This window comes from Macaca mulatta, chromosome 4, assembly GCF_049350105.2.
Source record: "Macaca mulatta isolate MMU2019108-1 chromosome 4, T2T-MMU8v2.0, whole genome shotgun sequence".
Taxonomy (NCBI): domain Eukaryota; kingdom Metazoa; phylum Chordata; class Mammalia; order Primates; family Cercopithecidae; genus Macaca; species Macaca mulatta.
The window spans coordinates 125,264,163-125,281,229 of record NC_133409.1 but is presented as its reverse complement, the minus strand read 5'-3'; the positions used below and the strand labels follow the sequence as shown (position 1 = coordinate 125,281,229).

The 17,067-nt window shown below is 36.6% G+C and overlaps 2 protein-coding genes and 1 long non-coding RNA gene across 5 annotated transcripts in view; 2 read left to right on the top strand and 1 right to left on the bottom strand.

Moving 5' to 3' along the window:
- Positions 1 to 11,315, top strand: part of BEND6 (BEN domain containing 6) — a 74,348-nt gene extending 63,033 nt beyond the window's left edge. For 2 of the 3 annotated variants that reach the window (XM_077998738.1, XM_077998737.1), the window contains 3 exons: positions 1,588 to 1,780; positions 2,802 to 2,938; positions 10,049 to 11,315. In XM_077998738.1, the coding sequence (XP_077854864.1) occupies positions 1,588 to 1,780; positions 2,802 to 2,929 (321 nt within the window). In that variant the 3' untranslated portion in view covers positions 2,930 to 2,938; positions 10,049 to 11,315. 3 annotated transcript variants of the gene reach the window in all.
- BAG2 (BAG cochaperone 2) overlaps positions 1 to 17,067 on the top strand; it is a 406,790-nt gene that overhangs the window by 233,050 nt on the left and 156,673 nt on the right. The window lies entirely within an intron of this gene.
- Positions 11,882 to 16,435, bottom strand: LOC106997979 (uncharacterized). Its single transcript, XR_001444305.3, has 2 exons — positions 16,301 to 16,435; positions 11,882 to 12,605 (listed from the first exon to the last, which is right to left on the bottom strand). It is a non-coding gene; the product is annotated as an uncharacterized LOC106997979 (long non-coding RNA).

Sequence of the window (17,067 nt, the reverse complement as noted above, 5' to 3'; positions counted from 1 at the left end):
AACACGGTGAAATCCCATCTCTACTAAAAATACAAAAAAAAAAAAAAAAAAAAAATTAGCCGGGCGTGGTGGCAGGCACCTGTAGTCCCAGCTACTCGGGAGGCTGAGGTAGGAGAATGGTGTGAACCCAGGAGGTGGAGCTTGCAGTGAGCCGAGATCGTGCCACTGCACTCCAGCCTGAGTGACAGATCAAGACTCCGTCTCAAAAAAAAAAAAAAGAGGCATAAGGTGCTTGACCTAGCCTGGGGAAAGGGAAGGGAGGGCTTGACTTAGGAGGGGCAAGAAGATCTTCTCTGAGGAAGTCAAGATCAATCTGAGAACCAGAGGCATAAAACTGTTGTCCTTTTATAATAAAAACTAGTATTTGTGAAACAAATACCCAGTTTAGAACATTAAAGGCAAATTGGGGACAAAGATAAAGTTATTGAACTTAAAAGTTCTTATACCAGTGACAGAAGGATACCTATGCATTCAGGATTATACAATTTTATATCATTGAGAGGTAAATTTCAGCCTCAGCATGCTGGCTGAACACAATCTTTTTCTATTTTTCTACTTAAGACACAGATGCTCAAAAGACAAAGTTTTGTTAGAATCAGGTAGTCTCAGTAAGTATACCATCAACCATGATAAATGTTAACTAACAATCTAACATTCAAAATATTTGAATCTTAGTGTATCAGTTACCTATTGCTATATAACACATTATCACAAATTTAGTGATTTCAAATGACCCAAGTTTACTATCTTAGAATTCTATAGATCAGAAGTCTGGAACAGGTCTCACTAGACTAAAGTCAAGGTGTTAGCAGGTGTATTTCTTTCTGGAAGCTCTAGGGCAGAATCTGTTTCCTGCTCACCCAGGCTCTGGTAGAATTCATTTTCTTGTGGTTGTAAAACTGAATTCCCCACTTTCTTGCTGGTTGTAAATTGAAGGCCATTCTCACTTGTAGAGGCAATCATATTCCTTGGCTCACAGCCCACTTCTGCCATCTTCAAAGCCAGCAACAGCTGGTGAAGTCCCTCTTACACTTCAGTTCTTTCCTCCCTCTTCTGTCTCTTTTTCCTGATCTACCCTTTTGCTTCCTTCTTCTGCTTTTAAGAACTCATGTGATTAGATTGAGCCCACCTAGATAATCCAGGATAATCTCCCATCTCAAGGTACTTAGTTTTAATCACATCTACAGAATTGTTTTTGCCCTGTGAGGCAACATGTTACAGATTTCAGGGATTAGGATGTGACCTTTCAGAGGGCCATTATTCTTCCTACTACATTTACGATGAAGCACTGAGTATGGGACTAAGCCTGAAAGGAACAAATCCAGTTTACATGACAAGAATTTGTATACACCTTGGAACAAATACCCCATAAATAGTGAAGAGTATCACACAGATAACACTTAACTCTAATTCCTGACATGTAAAATAGATATTAAATTAAAATGTAAAATATATATTAAAATACATATAATACATTACCTTAAAAAATGTTGACATTGTTTTCTTTTATGCCTTAACTCAATTAGTAATATATTTCTCCATATGGAACTTTCTTTTTCCAACTTCAACTCTTTCTTATCTTTTTAGTTCCAGATTGAAAAATGGCAGATTGCCCGTTGTAACAAGAGCAAGCCTCAGAAGTTTATTAATGATTTAATGCAAGTACTTTACACAAATGAATACATGGCCACTCACAGCCTGACAGGGGCAAAATCCTCTACTTCAAGGGACAAAGCCGTAAAACCAGCTATGAATCAGAATGAAGTTCAAGAAATCATAGGTGATAATATGATTGCGTTACATTGTCACACGAATTTTAAATCATGTTACCACTCAAGGTCAAGGTAGTCCTTCATGGTCCTTTTATTTTTTAAAGTTTCTTTTTCTAGGAAAGAAAAATCTCAGGTTAGTCTAAAACTCTCATTAAATATGGGAAATTTTATAGAAAAACTTTACATTAAAAATGGTTATTAAAATAAAACTAAGTTTTATATCACCAAAAAGTTTGAATTCATACAATTTATAGCTTTGGAAACATAAATTCTTACAATCTTTTAAAGTAAAATTTCAATAACAATTTCTACTTTGCTTTTGTTATATTTCTTATCTTTCATTCTAGAAAGATAAAGGCTAATTCGACCATCCTATTTGTGGTTTTCAAATTAATGAATCTCCTTAAATAAAATCTAGATTATCCAATTAATTTTTGACAACATCCAACAAATTTAAGGATTCTCTGAATCCCAGCTCTATATATGTCATTTCTTAATGTACAACAATGTCTGTCTTCCTGAAACAAAAAAACTACTACTTGTAACAACTGCAATGACATTCTTTCCCTTGGCTCACACATACTGTTAGACTGACTTTAAAAGTTAGAGAACATGGCTAGGCGTGGTTGCTCATGCCTGTAATAACAGTGGTTTGGGAGGCTGAGGCAGACAGATACAGAAAAAGATCAGTCAGAGTTTAGTTGTTTCAACTAATGTTGGGAATGGATAAAAATACATTCCTAACGTTTTAGAGCGAGAGGACTTAGAGTTTAAAGCAAGTAGGAGGATTAAAGTTAATTGCTACCATAGGATCTCAGTTGATAATATAGATCTGCTGATATCTCTTGCTTTACTTAGAAAAACCTGCCTATATATTCATCTGTTTAAATATCTCAGGGGTCTTTGGGCTACTTTTGTAAAATGGAAACAAAATTATAATGTAGAATACTTGATGTTTTACCTCAGTTCATCCCCTAAGATGCAAAGGACTCATAAAGTTTCTTGTGTGTTGTTATTGGTTTTTTACAGGAGTAACAAAACAATTATTTCCCAATACGGATGATGTTTCAATTAGGAGAATGATAGGGCAAAAGCTAAACAACTGTACCAAGAAGCCAAATGTAAGCAAAAATCTTAACTCTCAGGATATTAAATAGATCCTTTTGGTAAGTCTTTTAAATCTTCAGTCCTTTCAATGTGGCAAGAAAATGTTGTAATACTTTTATCTATGGAATAGCATTTTCCAATTACTCTGCTAGAAAATACTAGTGACCTGTGAAAGGCTAATAGGTATTCTTGGTGGCAAAAGGGGAGAACTTGGAGCGGGTTTAAATTTGGAAAATGCTGGATTCAGTTTTTCTTTCTCAGAACCTCTCAGATATTTTGATACCCTTTTAACATGCCCATGTGCACCAGAAATCTCTAAGAAAGGGATATAGTGTGTAGTGTTTTCCAAATGTGTTTTACTGAGGAAATTTTTTCACAGAAATCCTGTTAACTTGGTGGTGATAGAATGGAGCCAAAGAGAGGACACATGACAATTTAAGAAGTATTTCTCTCTAAAACAGAGGAGATTTAGACCCTTGGGAAATCTTTTAGGTACATTGATGAGACTGAACTTCTGGCTCTAAAAGTGGTCTGACATTTGCACAAACTATTGGCTGAAGTGTGGAGGGTTCTTCTCCACCATCCTACATGTTGCTTCTCATGGTCTTTAAAATTTTAAATTAGTTGTTATTGTTTAATAAGGATTTTTACCAAGATGCATGTCCTATACTAAGAAAAAGAATAATTTTTTAGTGAGAGTTCTAAAGTAAATATGCTTCCTAGTCAGGCCTTGACCCAGGCAAAACTGTGAAGTGGAATTTTTCCACCCACTGTCCTGGCCAGCTCACTTGTACTTACCCTTCCTCTCTCTCTACTATTTTGATGGAAAATATATGAAACCATGTGTATGATTGCATTAACGTTTTCATTGATTAATAGAGGCATGTGGGTAACACATGACGGTAAGGCCCACCACGTATATTCCTTTTTTCCTTCCATTTTCCTTCCATTTCTATGTTTGACTTGTACTTTGCCTGTCCTCTGCCTAATTCCAGCCACTTTTGAGACCATTTTACTTGTCTTCATTTCTTCTGACCATATTTTAAATGACGTGTGGAGCTGAATGTAATGCAGAAATCCCCTGCCCCCCATGCCCTACACATTACTGACTACCACTCCCATCCTCCTCCCGAGAGGCTGAGGTGGGAGGATAGCGAGGTCGAGGCTGCAGTGAGCTGTGATGGTGCTACTGCACTCCAGCCTGGGGGACAGAGTGAGACCTTGTTTGCAAAAAAAAAAAAAAAGTTATAAAACATAAGGTTACCTGTATCTTTTTTCTCCAAGTGTTTATAAGTTTCAGTAGATTGTGACCTCACAACTTTTCAATTAGATAATTGCTTAAATATGCCCTTAGTACTTCCCATTTTGACATGAGGTTAGCCACCCAGTTACCTTGATGTATAATGACCAAATTCTCTCTCTTTTTTTTTTTTTTTTTTGGAGACAGGGTTCTCACTTTGTTGCCCAGGCTGGTTTTGAACCCACGGGCTCAAGCAGTCTGCCCCAAGTGGCAGAAAGCACTCCACCCAGCAACTAATTTCCTTGTCTTTTCTTTTTTATTTTTATTTTTTGAAAACAGAGTCTTGCTCTGTAGCCCAGGCTGTAGTGCAGTGGCACGATCTCTGCTCACTGCAACCTCCGCCTCCTGGGTTCAAACAATCCTCCCGCCTCAGCCTCCTGAGTAGCTGGGACTACAGGCCCGCACCATCACACACAGCTAATTTGTGTATTTTTAGTAGAGACGGGGTTTCACCACGTCGCCCAGGCTGGTCTCGAACTCCTGACCTCAAGTGATCTGCCCACCTCAGCCTCCCAAAGTGTTGGGATTACAGGCATGAGCCACTGTGACCAGCAAGTTCCTTTTTTAAATGCTATGTTACCAGACCTCCAAGCCAAGTGGCTATCTTTTGGGGCACACTGTTATATTTCAGAGGTCTGTAAAGCATTTTAATATCCTAAACTCTTGTTTTTTTTAATATTTCTGACTTCCAAGGATAGACACAAAACTCATCCCTGACTGTATCAGTCAGCAGAATGCTAAAGAAGTGAAAGTTAAGAGATTTTTATATCAGTTTTGCTTGTACTTAACAATAGAAGTGTTATTAAATCTGCTAGCTATGGCATTAATTAAAATTGAAACAAGGAACAGACATTTTGCTATGAACCTTGTGCCTTTTGGACCTGAGCCTGGCTTAATAGTGTGTCAAGTTGTTTAGACTAGAAATGCATGTATTTTGAATCAGTAATGGAGATAAGCTAGAATGGAATTTTTTAAATTTGCAAATATCTTTCATTTTAAGTATGGCTGAATTCAAATTATTGCAAAAAGGACCGAGGAAAATGTGCTGGAAAAGACAGGGTCGTGTAAGACCTAATTTGGACATGCTTGATGAATTCATCAGATATAGCATCGTCTAGTGGAATACTGTTACCTTTTTCTGTTCTGAGTCATTTAACTCACAGGAGCCTATGGCCCTGCCCTGCCACCAAAAATACCCTTTGGAAAAATTACTTTTCTAGCATGGTCCCTGTAGTAGACCGTGCCCTCCGCTCAGTCCTGAGCTCAGGTTGTCACTGGTGGCTTAGATTTAAAAGGGTAACAATTTCCCAGTTATGGCTCAGGTCTGTGAGGGTAAGTCCTAAACTCCTCCCTTCTTTTTTTCATCTATTCTCTTATTCCTGTGGCTGCCCTAAAGTTGCTTGTAGCTCTCACATGCCAAGAGCTTGATTTTTTTCCAAGGTGTCTCCATGTTTCACTTCTTTCTTGCAGGCATTGAAGAAAACTGTATTTATAAGATTTACAGAATGTTAGGCTAGCACCTCTATAACATCCAACTAAGTGACCAAACAGCCTTCTCCTGAAATTTCCAAAGCGGCCTCAGGGTATACAATCTCTGGCATAATGTTACATAACATATATTATAACTTCTAGGTGATCTAATACAGTGGTGCTCAAATGGTGGGGGACGGTGGGGAGGGAGGTGTGATTTAGCCACCTTCCTCCAACACAGGGTATTTAAGAACGTCTGGAGATATTTTTGATTGTCAAAACTGGTGGTACTTCTGGCATCCAGTGGTCAGAGGCCAGGGATGCTGCTAAACATTGTTATTGAATTTGGTTTGCTGGTATTTTGTTGAAGATTTTTGTATCTGGTTCATCAGTGATGCTGGCCTGTAGTTTTGGTTTTTTGTTGTGCCCTTCTCTGGTTTTGGTGTCACGGTAATACTACTTTGCAGAATGAATTTGCAAGTATTCCCTCCTCTTCAGTTTTTTTTTTTTTTTTTTTTGAAGAATTAGAGTAGAATTGGTATTACTGTCTCTTCAAATGTTTGGTAGATTCAGGAGTGAAGCCATCAGGTACTGGGCTTTTCTTTGAGGCAAGACTTTTTATTATAATTTTGATCTTGTTACTCCCTACTGATTTATTGAAGTTTTCTATTTCTTCATGGTTCAGTCTTTTTGGGTTGTATGTGTCCAGGAATTTAGCCATTTCTTCTAGGTTTTCCAATTTGTTGGCAAAGAGTTTTTTGTAATAGTCTCTAATGAGTCTATTTGTGTGGTCTCAGTTATTATGTCTCCTTTTCCATTTCTGATTTTATTTATTTGGCCTTCTTTTTATTTCTTAGTCTAGCTAATGGTTTGTTGATTTTCTTTGTCTTCTAAAAACACCAGCTTTTTGTTTCATTGATCTGGTTTTTAAAATCTGTTTTGTTTATTTTTGCTCTGATCTTTATTATCTCTTTCCTTCTACTATGTTAGGTTCCATTTGTTTCTGCTTTTCTAGTTCTTTGAGGTTCACTGTTTAGGTTGTTTATTTGAAGTCTTTCTACTTTTTTGATACAGGTGTTTATTGCTACGAACTTCCTTCTTAGTACTGCTTTTGCTGTATAGTATAGATTTGGGAGTGTTGTATTTCCATTTACATTCGTTTCAAGAAATTTTATACTGTTCTTCCTAATTACTTCATTGGTCATTCAGGAGCATGTTATTTAATTTCCATGTGTTTGTGCATTTTCTGAGACCCTCATGTTATCAGTTTCTAGTGTCATTCCATTGTGGTCATAAAAAATACTTGATATGATTCCTACTGTTTTGAATTTATTGAGACTTGTTTTGTGGCCTAGATATAGCCTCTTCTGGAGAACGTGCCATGTGCTAATGAAAACAATGTGTATTTTATAACAGGTGAAATATTCTGTGAATATCAGTTTGGCCTATGTGATCTATTGTATACTTTAACTCTAGTGTTTCCTTGTCAATTTTCTGTCTGGAGGATCTGTCCATTATTGAGAGTGAGGTGTTGAAGTTCCTCAATATTACTATATTGCAGTCTATCTCTCCCTTTAGATCTATTAATGTTTGCTTTATATACGTGGGAGCTCTCGTGTTGTGTGCATAGACACTTTTAACTATTATAGCCTCTTGCTGAAATGACTCCTTTATTATTATATAGTGACCTCCTGTGTCTCTTTTTACAGTCTTTGACTTGTACTTGTTTTACCTGATATAACTACTTCTGCTCTTTTTTGGTTTCCAGTTGCATAGCGTATCTATTTCTACACCTTCACTTTCAATCGATGTGTGTCTTTATAGGTGAAGTGACTTTCTCACAGGCAACATGCAGTTGGGTCTTGTTTCTTTGCCATTCAGCCATCCTATACCTTTTAATTGGAAAACTAAGTCAATTTACATTCAATGTTATAATTTTTCTTTGAGGCAAGGTCTCACTCTTGTCCAGGCAGTGGTGTGATCATGGCTCACTGCAGCCTCAACTTCTTGGGCTCCAGTGAGCTTCCTACCTCAGCCTTCTGAGTAGCTGGGACTACAGGCACGTGCCACCACACCTAGCTCGTAAGGTAGGATATCACTATGTTGCCTAGGCTCAGTGTTATTATTGATCAGGACTTACTACTGCTGTTTTGCAGCTTGTATATTTTCTAACTCCTCTTTTCCTTTCTTCCTTTTGTGCTGTCTTCCTTTGTGGTTAAATGATTTTCTCTGGTAATATGTTGTAATTTGTTGGTTTTTATTTTTAGTGAATCTATTAAAGGTTTTTGCATTGTGGTTACTATGAAGCTTATAAAAATATAGACATAAATTATTTTTAAAAGATGGCGATTTTTATTACAAATAAGTTTTTAAAAACTGTATAAAGGGTTTTTTTAGGTCTACAGTTTAATTGCATTCACCCCACATTTTGACTTTATGTTGTCTCATTGACATGTTTTTATATTGCCTATCTCTTAATAGGTTGCTATAGATATTATTGTTTTGATAGATTTGTCTTTTGAGCTTCGTAGTGGTGTTATGAGTGGATTTTAAACAACAATTACAGTTTTAGAGAATTTTAGATTTGTCTGTATACTTAATTTTACCAGTGGATTTTATACCTTCAGATGTTTTGTTGCTGCACATTAGCATTTTTGCCTTTCAGACTGAAGAGCTCTCTTTAGATTTCTTATAAAATGAGATTGTTGGTGGTGAATTCTCTCAGCTTTTGTTTCTCTGGGAAAGATTTTATATATCCTTCACATTTGAAAGATAACTCTGCTGGATACAGTATTTTTGGATGACAGGTTTTTTTTTCCTTTGAGCACTTTGAAAATGTTGTTTCACTCCCTTCTGGCCTGTGTGGCTTCTGTTGAGAAGTCTATTGCCAGGTGAGTTTGAATTCCTTTATATGTTAGTTGCTTCTTTTCTCTGGCTGCTCTTAGAATCCTGCTTTGTCCCTGATGTTTGAGAATTTGTTACATGCTTTTGGGTAGTCTTATTTGGGTTGAATGTGATTGGTGTTCTCTGACCTTCCTGTACCTGGATATTTAACTCTTCCTCAAGTTTTGGAAAGTTTTCTGTTACTATTTTTTAAAAAGGGCTTTCTAATCCTTGCTTTTGTGTGATTCCCTCTTGAATAAAGATAATTCTTAGATTTGGTCTTTTGAGTTAATTTTCTGTATCTTGAAGGTGACCTTCATTCCTCTTCATTCTTGTTTCTTTTTGCTCCTCTGACTGTATATTTTCAAAAAGCCTGTCTTTGATTTCGCAGATTATTTTCTCCACTTGATCCATTCTGCTGTTGGGAGCCTCTAACGAATTTTTCAGTTCAGCAAATGTATTTCTCAATTCCAAGATTTCTGTTTGATTTTTTAAAATTATTCCTATCTCTTTGTTAAATATCTCTGATAAATTTATGAATTGCTTTTCTGTTTCCTGGGAGGTCACATAGTTTCCCTAAAACTGCTATTTTGAATTCTTGGTCGGAGAGTTCACATATCACCATTTCACTAGGGTCAGTCACTGATTTCTTTTTTTGTCTGTATGAAGAGGTCATTGTTGCTTGTTTGCTATTATTTCTTGTGGATCTACATCTATGACTTTGCATTGAAAGACTAGTTATTTACTTCTGTCTTTTTGGTCTGACTTGTTTTGGTTTTTATTGGATATGCTTGCTTATTTGTAATATACCAGTTGATTTTCTGTCTTTTTTCCCAACTAGGTCACTGCCTCCTTTTTGGCACTAACTGGTGCCTTAAGCCCAGGTTTGCCTCAGTTCTAGCCAACAATCAGAGTGCTGCCTGACCTGAATGGGGGCTGTCCCAAAGAGGATATCCTGGTTATGTGAAAAGGCTGGCTAGGGGTCCATGCTCAGGGGACCTGTGGAACACACCTCTTACAGTGTAGTGCTGCTAAACAGGCACTCTGATTTGGTGCATCAAGATGATGAGGAAGTTCACTGTCCACCTTGATCTCACTTTTTGCAGTGTAGAAATTGTGAGTCAGAAAGAAATTTTCCTTGTGCTTGATGCTGGGGATATTAGGGGAGAGGATTATGGATAAGGAAGCCTGAATCTCTTACCACCTACTTGGAGCTTTTTATTTTTATTTTTATTTTTTTACTTCTCTGTGGCCTGGGAAACTGTTTCATCCTCTTACTTGAGTTCTGGGATATTGCTGGTGATAATCTTGGCACTGTATGTTTGTTTTTGGTTTTCTGTGATAGGGAGTGAAGCCAGCTTGCTTCTACACTGATTTTGGAACCAGAGTCCCTCAACAATTTGTATTTTTAATACAGATTTGTAGTAGATACAAAAATGAATAACTAATACAACTGTTAAAATACTATGAGAATGTTAACATAAATTTGTATTTCTTTGAAATTTGCTTTTTATAGGTATTACAGGTATCTGAAACAAAGCACCTTCAGTTCTAAATCTAGCACTGGATTTTGTTGGAGAATCGGCAGCCTTCCTGGCAGTGAGCAAGGACAGACATGTGCAGTGACAGGCTGTAAGACATATGTAACACTGCTGAGCTCTCCTAAGGGACCAACAAGCTTGCTGAAGAAGCTGCATGTAGATTCCACCCTCAGTACTAGTGATGCATCAAACCAGAGAATTTCTGCCAGTCAAATAAGCATGCAATATGGTTTCTTTGGAAATAAGCATTTCCCAATCCCCAAACACCCCTCTGTACAGTTAATTTAACAGGATAGTCAGAGCTCTTATCATATAGCAGTCAAAACTTCAGCCCATAAGATTAGTCATTGTCCTAACCAATCATTGTACATTGATTATTACCAATGACTTCCCATTATAGTTTTTGGATCTTTAGCATAAGCACATGTTTGCAAAAGTAAACAGTGAAATAATTAGTGTTGGCAAATATGGGAACAACAAAGTCACCCCAAAATCTGATAATCATGTCTAACCAAGTAATAATGTTTTAGCAATAAAATTACAGGATTATTCTGTTATCTAAAAATGTATAAAATAGGAATATGAAAAAAATGACAACAGCAAGATGTTTTATTTTAATATTAAACAATTCCACCACACTTCTGAAGAATAAACCTAAGTTTTTGTGATTGTTAAAACAATGTATCAATTTTCAGGGAAATCTTTTTGTTTATCTACCAGACATGTTCTAACTTTGTATTGCCCAAAGTATATTAAATACAGATGTGTAATATAAAGCATCAATATCACCTAAAACATCCTATATAAGATATAACCTGATAGATGGTCGATTACATTGCTATACTGCTTAGTTTTAACTGGTTTATCTTTATTGTAGCAGAAGAGAAATGACCTGAAAAAAAAGTATGAGTTTGATAATCACACACATGAAAGTACCATTTTGTAACTCAACAAAAGATAAAACATACTTCATCAAAAGGCTTCTCGCTTGGTGTCAGGTTGTCACATGTGACCACTCTGCAATGCGAAGCCATACTTCTTCAGTGCACAAAGTCATGTTTAAACTTGGAAAAGAGGATGCTACAATAGTTTCAAAGTTCAGTGTTGTGGACCCAGGAAACTTTCCGTAAGTCTTGCTTGATAACAATGTGATTGTACAAAATAAATGTTCTTAAGGAAACAACTTATGTAACATTTGCTACCTTTACTTAAACATAAATAAATCCCATTGAAAAGATAAAAGTTATTTTCTTCTTGTTTCTTTTTTAATGTATAAAAATTAGGAAAAATTTTGTTCTAGGCTAATAGCTTTTTCACTCATCCATTAAGGCATTACCATTACAATTTGACTATGTAGCTCTGACTAATTTTTCTTGTAAAGAGCCATGCTATGTAGGATATGTAGACAACATCCAGGAAAGTAAATACATTTAATATTTTTATTGAAAAAAGATAATCTTACTAAGATGTATGCTATTTGCTTTATTAAAAATGCTACTTGATAATGTAAGTTTTGCCTAATAAAGGCAAATAAAATTACCTTTGCAAAACATAACTGTATTATTCAACTGGAACTTGTATGGTCTTATGTATTTTGAAATATGTTGACATCTTTATAGATAATAGAATAAATGTATTTTTGATTCATCTTTGTAAATTGGTTCTAAATGAGTTACAAAATAAGAAAACTAATAAAACTGAAGAGAGTACCCAGCAAGCAATTAATATACATGTAGGTATCTATATATATGTATATTATATATTCACATGTATAAGACTTAAGAATATGATTAAAGCAGAATCTTTAATAAGTAGGGAAAGGAAGGTTTATTCAATGATACTGAGACAACTAATAAATAGAAAACATTGTTATATTCCTACTTCGAGTCATATTACATAGAAACTTTCAGATGAATGAAAAGCAAAAAATGGACTCAGATGAAAAAAATGTTAAACACAAGAATATTTTTATGTTCTGTGAATAAGAAATACATTTTCAGTCCAAAGTTAGTTCAGCCAAAATGCCAAAGAAAAAACTTACTAACACATGAGTTCCTACATGTGTGTTTTGTGATTTTCCTATACAGAGGTGATCATTTCACTAAAAACTTTACCTTGTGGTGGATATATGATATGATCAGCATTCTCGCTAGTTCTGTGACATCATCCTTCTTGTGAATGTTTTCATGCATTTATCCATTTTTCCAGCTTTATCGAATTGTTTCTTATAAAATCTTTGTATTGATGCTGCGCTACAGTCTTTCTTGAATACTTATTGTTTAGTGACATAGTTTTTCCTGGACCAGCAATTTACGGGCAGTTTCATGGATGGTAGGAGACTCCAGGGTCTTCTTTTGGGCTTTAAACCTTGCAAAGGCCCTTTCTTTGCTGTCACAGAGACCAGTGATCCTGACAGGTATGGCTTTTCTGGGAAATTTTTTTGTGCATCCTTGCTTCCTCTAGTTCTCTGATCCAAGCTGAATTTGGAAGGGTTTCCATCACCAGCCCTGCATTTCCCAGGCCCTTCAGGACCTGTAAACAAAAGAGCAAAGTCCTTGGCTGGGCATGCAACATCACAAAACCTGTCTTTACTTAAAAAAAAAAAAGAAAAGAAAAATTAGCTGGGCATGGTGGCCTGTGCCTGTAGTCCCGGCTACTTGGGAAGCTGAGGTGGGAGGATCACTTGAGCCCAGGAGGTCAAGGCTGCAGTGAGTTATTGTGGATGTCATGGGCTCTTGATCCCATAAAGATTTGCTAAAAATAACTGAAACCGCCTTTGTGTAAATAGTAACTGAGGAAATTATGACAGTGAAAGAGATCAGACCTAACCCACCCCATCTTCCTTCTAACCTCTAAACTGTCTGTTCATTCCTGGGCATAGGCCTAACTAACCTTGGGAAAGAATTTATAGTTTAAACTCTGAAACAAAATTGATAATAGCCCTTTCCCAAAAAACGCCTTCTTGCTTGGCCACCAGTCTGCTTTTTTAGGACTAACAAATTAGCTACAAGATTAGAAATTACGGTTCAGGGGCCATGCAGCCTCTGGCTGCAAGAGTCTGAACCTCCCCAAATTCCTCCTGGGAATAACATCACTGTTGCAAAACCTAAGATCAGTGCTTGAGAGATTTTGCAGACCCTGCATTACGACAACGATGCAGCAGATGACACCACCCAGACCAACAATCTGGCTCAACCAGTTCTGCAATCCCACTCAGGAACAGAACTCAGCAAGAACTCACTTTGACCCCCTATGATTTCATCTTCAACCTGACCAATCAGCACTCCCGACTTTCTTAGCCTATCCTCGCCAAATTATCCTTAAAAACTCTGATCCCGAATGTTCCGGGAGACTGATTTGAATAATAACAACTCTGGTCTCCCACACAGCAGGATCTCCGTGAACTACTCTTTAGCCATTGCAATTCCCCTGTCTTGATAAATTGGCTCTGTCTAGGCAGCAGGCAAGGTGAGCCCATTGGGCAGTTACATCACTAACATGAGGTAGATTGATCAATAGTAGAAAAAGCATACAAATTTATTTAACATCTATACACAGGAGTCTTCAGAATTGCTCCTGGCAAATCCATAGGGGTCAGCAGCAACCTCAATTTTTGCCTCCTCAGGAGAAAGAATTCAATGGAAGGGCATAAAGTAGAAGGAGACACTAAGTCAAGTTTCAGAGCGGGAGTGCAAGTTTATTCAAAAGCTTTATTTAGAACAGGAAGGAAAGGAAGGAAAGGAAAGAAAAGAAGGAAAGTACAACTTGGAAGAGGGCCAAGCCAGCCATCGACTTGAGAAACCAAATTTACCTCTTTGCATCTTTAATATTGCAACAATGTATCTGAACCTATCTTTTGGCACCTCTTTTTCACTAGTGTTAAGTAGTATTATGTGTATATCAATTCCTCTGATACAGTTTGACTGATTGTGTTCCTGTCTGCATGAGTGTATATTTATACTGGTTTATTTATATACCATTGATTTCCAAAAGAAGAAATATTGGCAGTGTTTGCAAAGGAACTACTATACTGGTTAATACAGATGTTGTGACTGAGTTAAATTCGAGTTTCTGAGGTAAAAGTTATAAGTTACATAGTTTATTTTTATTTGTATTTTTTGAGATGGAGCCTCGCTCTGTCAGGCAGGCTGGAGTGCAGTGGCGTGATCTCAGCTCACTGCAACCTCTGTGTTTCGGGTTCAATCAATTCTCCTGCCTCAGCCTCCCCAGTAGCTAGGATTACAGATGCCCGCCACCATGCCTGGCTAACTTGTGTAATTTTAGTAGAGACAGGGTTTCACCGTGTTGGACAGGCTGGTCTTAAACTCCTGATCTCAAGCAATCCACCCGCCTCGGTCTCCCAAAGTGCTGGGATTACAGGCATGAGCCACTGCACCCGGGCAAATTACATATTTTATTAAAGAAACGAAGATGCAAGAAGTTGCTCAGCAAAATAAAGGTTTTACTGCATTAAATTCTGGAGGAAATTTTAATAAGGAATATCATGTAAAATTTTACAATGGTCAATCATATTTGTTTTACAGCAAATGTAGAAGATGTTGACTATTGTTCTAGACTAAAAATAGCATAGACTTGGGTTTTACTTCTGTTTCTGACACATCCAAACACCATACCTTTGGACAAAATACCATTTTATTTATCTCAGTTTAGTTAATTATAAAATAGGGATGATACCACTTACTCACAAAGTTTAGATTTGAATGAGGCAATGTATATCAGGTATCTGTTGCATGGTGGGTTTAAGCATATCTTAATTCACATAAATCTCTTCTTACAATGATTTTCAAGAAAAACTCAAGGGCATACCACTAAGTTTACCCGCAATGAAAGTAATTTTACAAGGGCTAAGCAAATATCTGCAAGGTTCATACCTTCTGGGAGTTTGGTATAAACCAAAAGAACACTTAAGTAGCTGGCAAGGTAGATGGAAGACATGTGTCTTGAAATATTTTTCTTGAACTTTGGCCAGGAATGAGCAAGGGCAGCTTGGAGGTTAGAAGCCAAATGGAGTTGGTTAGGTCAGATCCCCTCCACTGTCAACATTTTCTCACTGTTATAACTTTTGCAAAGGTGGTTTCATTTTCAGGAAGTATACTTTTGTTGATGCTCACTGAGATCTACCATTCATAAAGTACCTTGACATTCTCTTTGCATTTTTGCCCAATTTAACTTCTAACAGCAACTTTTAAAAGTCTTTGGATTCTGTAGAAATTTTCGGTCACTTACATCACTAAAAATACCAGACCAGGTATTTTGTTTTTACTGCTGTTGCTCTGTTTTTATTTCTCTGTGTTGTTTTTTTCTTATTTCTTAGAGGAGCAAAAAGGTAAGAAAGTCCACTTTCATAATCATACAGAAGAGTTAAATCCAGTGCTTCTACTGCAGGATTGCTGGTAAAGATGACTGCTCAGTTAAATTTGAATCAGATGAGAAATGAATATTTCTTACTATATCTCATGTAATATTTGGCATAACCTTACACTAAATTGTTATTCGTATGAAATGCAAATTTAACTGAGTGTCCTGTGTTTTTTTTACTAAATCTGGAAACCCTGTGTTACAATGAAGACTAATATCACTCTATTTCTTGTTCTTTTATTCAGAAAATGTCCCTCCATTCTCTCCAAGGGTCCTTTAATTTTCTCTTTCCCCAACACAGTAGAATTTGATGGAAATGTGCTTTGTTGCATATCCTTTTTTATTCATTGCACTGGGTACATGATGGACCCTTTCAAACTGGATTCTTATGTCCTTTAATTCTGGGGACATACAGAGATATAGATGTAGATATTTCCAGTATTCCAATTAATTTGTCAATTTAATGATAATATGTTGATTCTGTTGATTTCCTATCTTTATAATTTGTTAATCTCCTTGCTTCTTTCTTTTTTCTGCTTTCTGGAAGATTTTACTATATATTTTAAACCCCTCTATTAAATTATTTATTTTTTCCATCAAAATTCTAATTTCCAAGAGTTTTTTCTTGTTCAGTGATTATTCCTTTTTCATAAAATTATAGGCTTATATGTGCATGCTGTATTGCTATAAACTGGATGTTTGTGTTCCACTCCCCATCCCTCTGCAAATTTATATTTTAAAATCTAATCCCTAAATTGAGGGTATTTGGAGGTGGGGTCTTTGGGAGGCTCTGCCCTCATGAATGGAATTAGTGCTCTTACAAAAGTGGTCCCAGAGAGGTCCCTCACCTTTTCTGCCATGGAGAACACAGCAAAAAAACAGCAGTCTGTGAACCAGGAAGCAGGCCCTCACCAGACACTGAATCCGCTGGCACCTTCACCTTGGACTTCTTAGCCTTCAGGACAATGAAAGATAAATTTCTGTTGTTTATACACCATCCAGTCTATGATATTCTGTTATAGTAGCTCAAGCTGACCAAGATAACTACCTGTATCTCTCTGACAATTTTTATTACTGCTGTCCTTCTTTTTGAAATATTTTTCCATACAAAATCTGTTTCACCCAAGATTTCTTACTATTATCATTTTGGTATCTTTTTCCTTTTGACACTCTTACTATAATATCTATAATTTTTGTTTTTTTCTTTTGTCTGATGGGTCTTTAGATAGGAACCCAGCTGTTTTGTTGAGATATTCATACATATAAGCTTATGCTGACAATTATTTATTGGGACTGAATATTTCTCCAACATGATTCTGTGGGTCTTCTGCTTGCTCATATTTTTCATACAGGACCAAAAAAGGGGGCTAGAAGTGACAATATTCCAAAACCAGACTTAAGTGTCTGCAGCTCCCCTATTCCCAGAAATACACCTAGAGTCATGGGCCTTGGGCATCTCCTATGACATTCAAATAGGGAATGTCCTGTGAGTAGATGCCTTCCATAAGTCACCTCCTTTTCCACCTGAACTTGTATTGGTGACAATAAAGGTATAATTTCCACTTAAATCTAGGGAGAGTAGATTTTGAACGAGGCCAAATGCAGATTTGAGAGT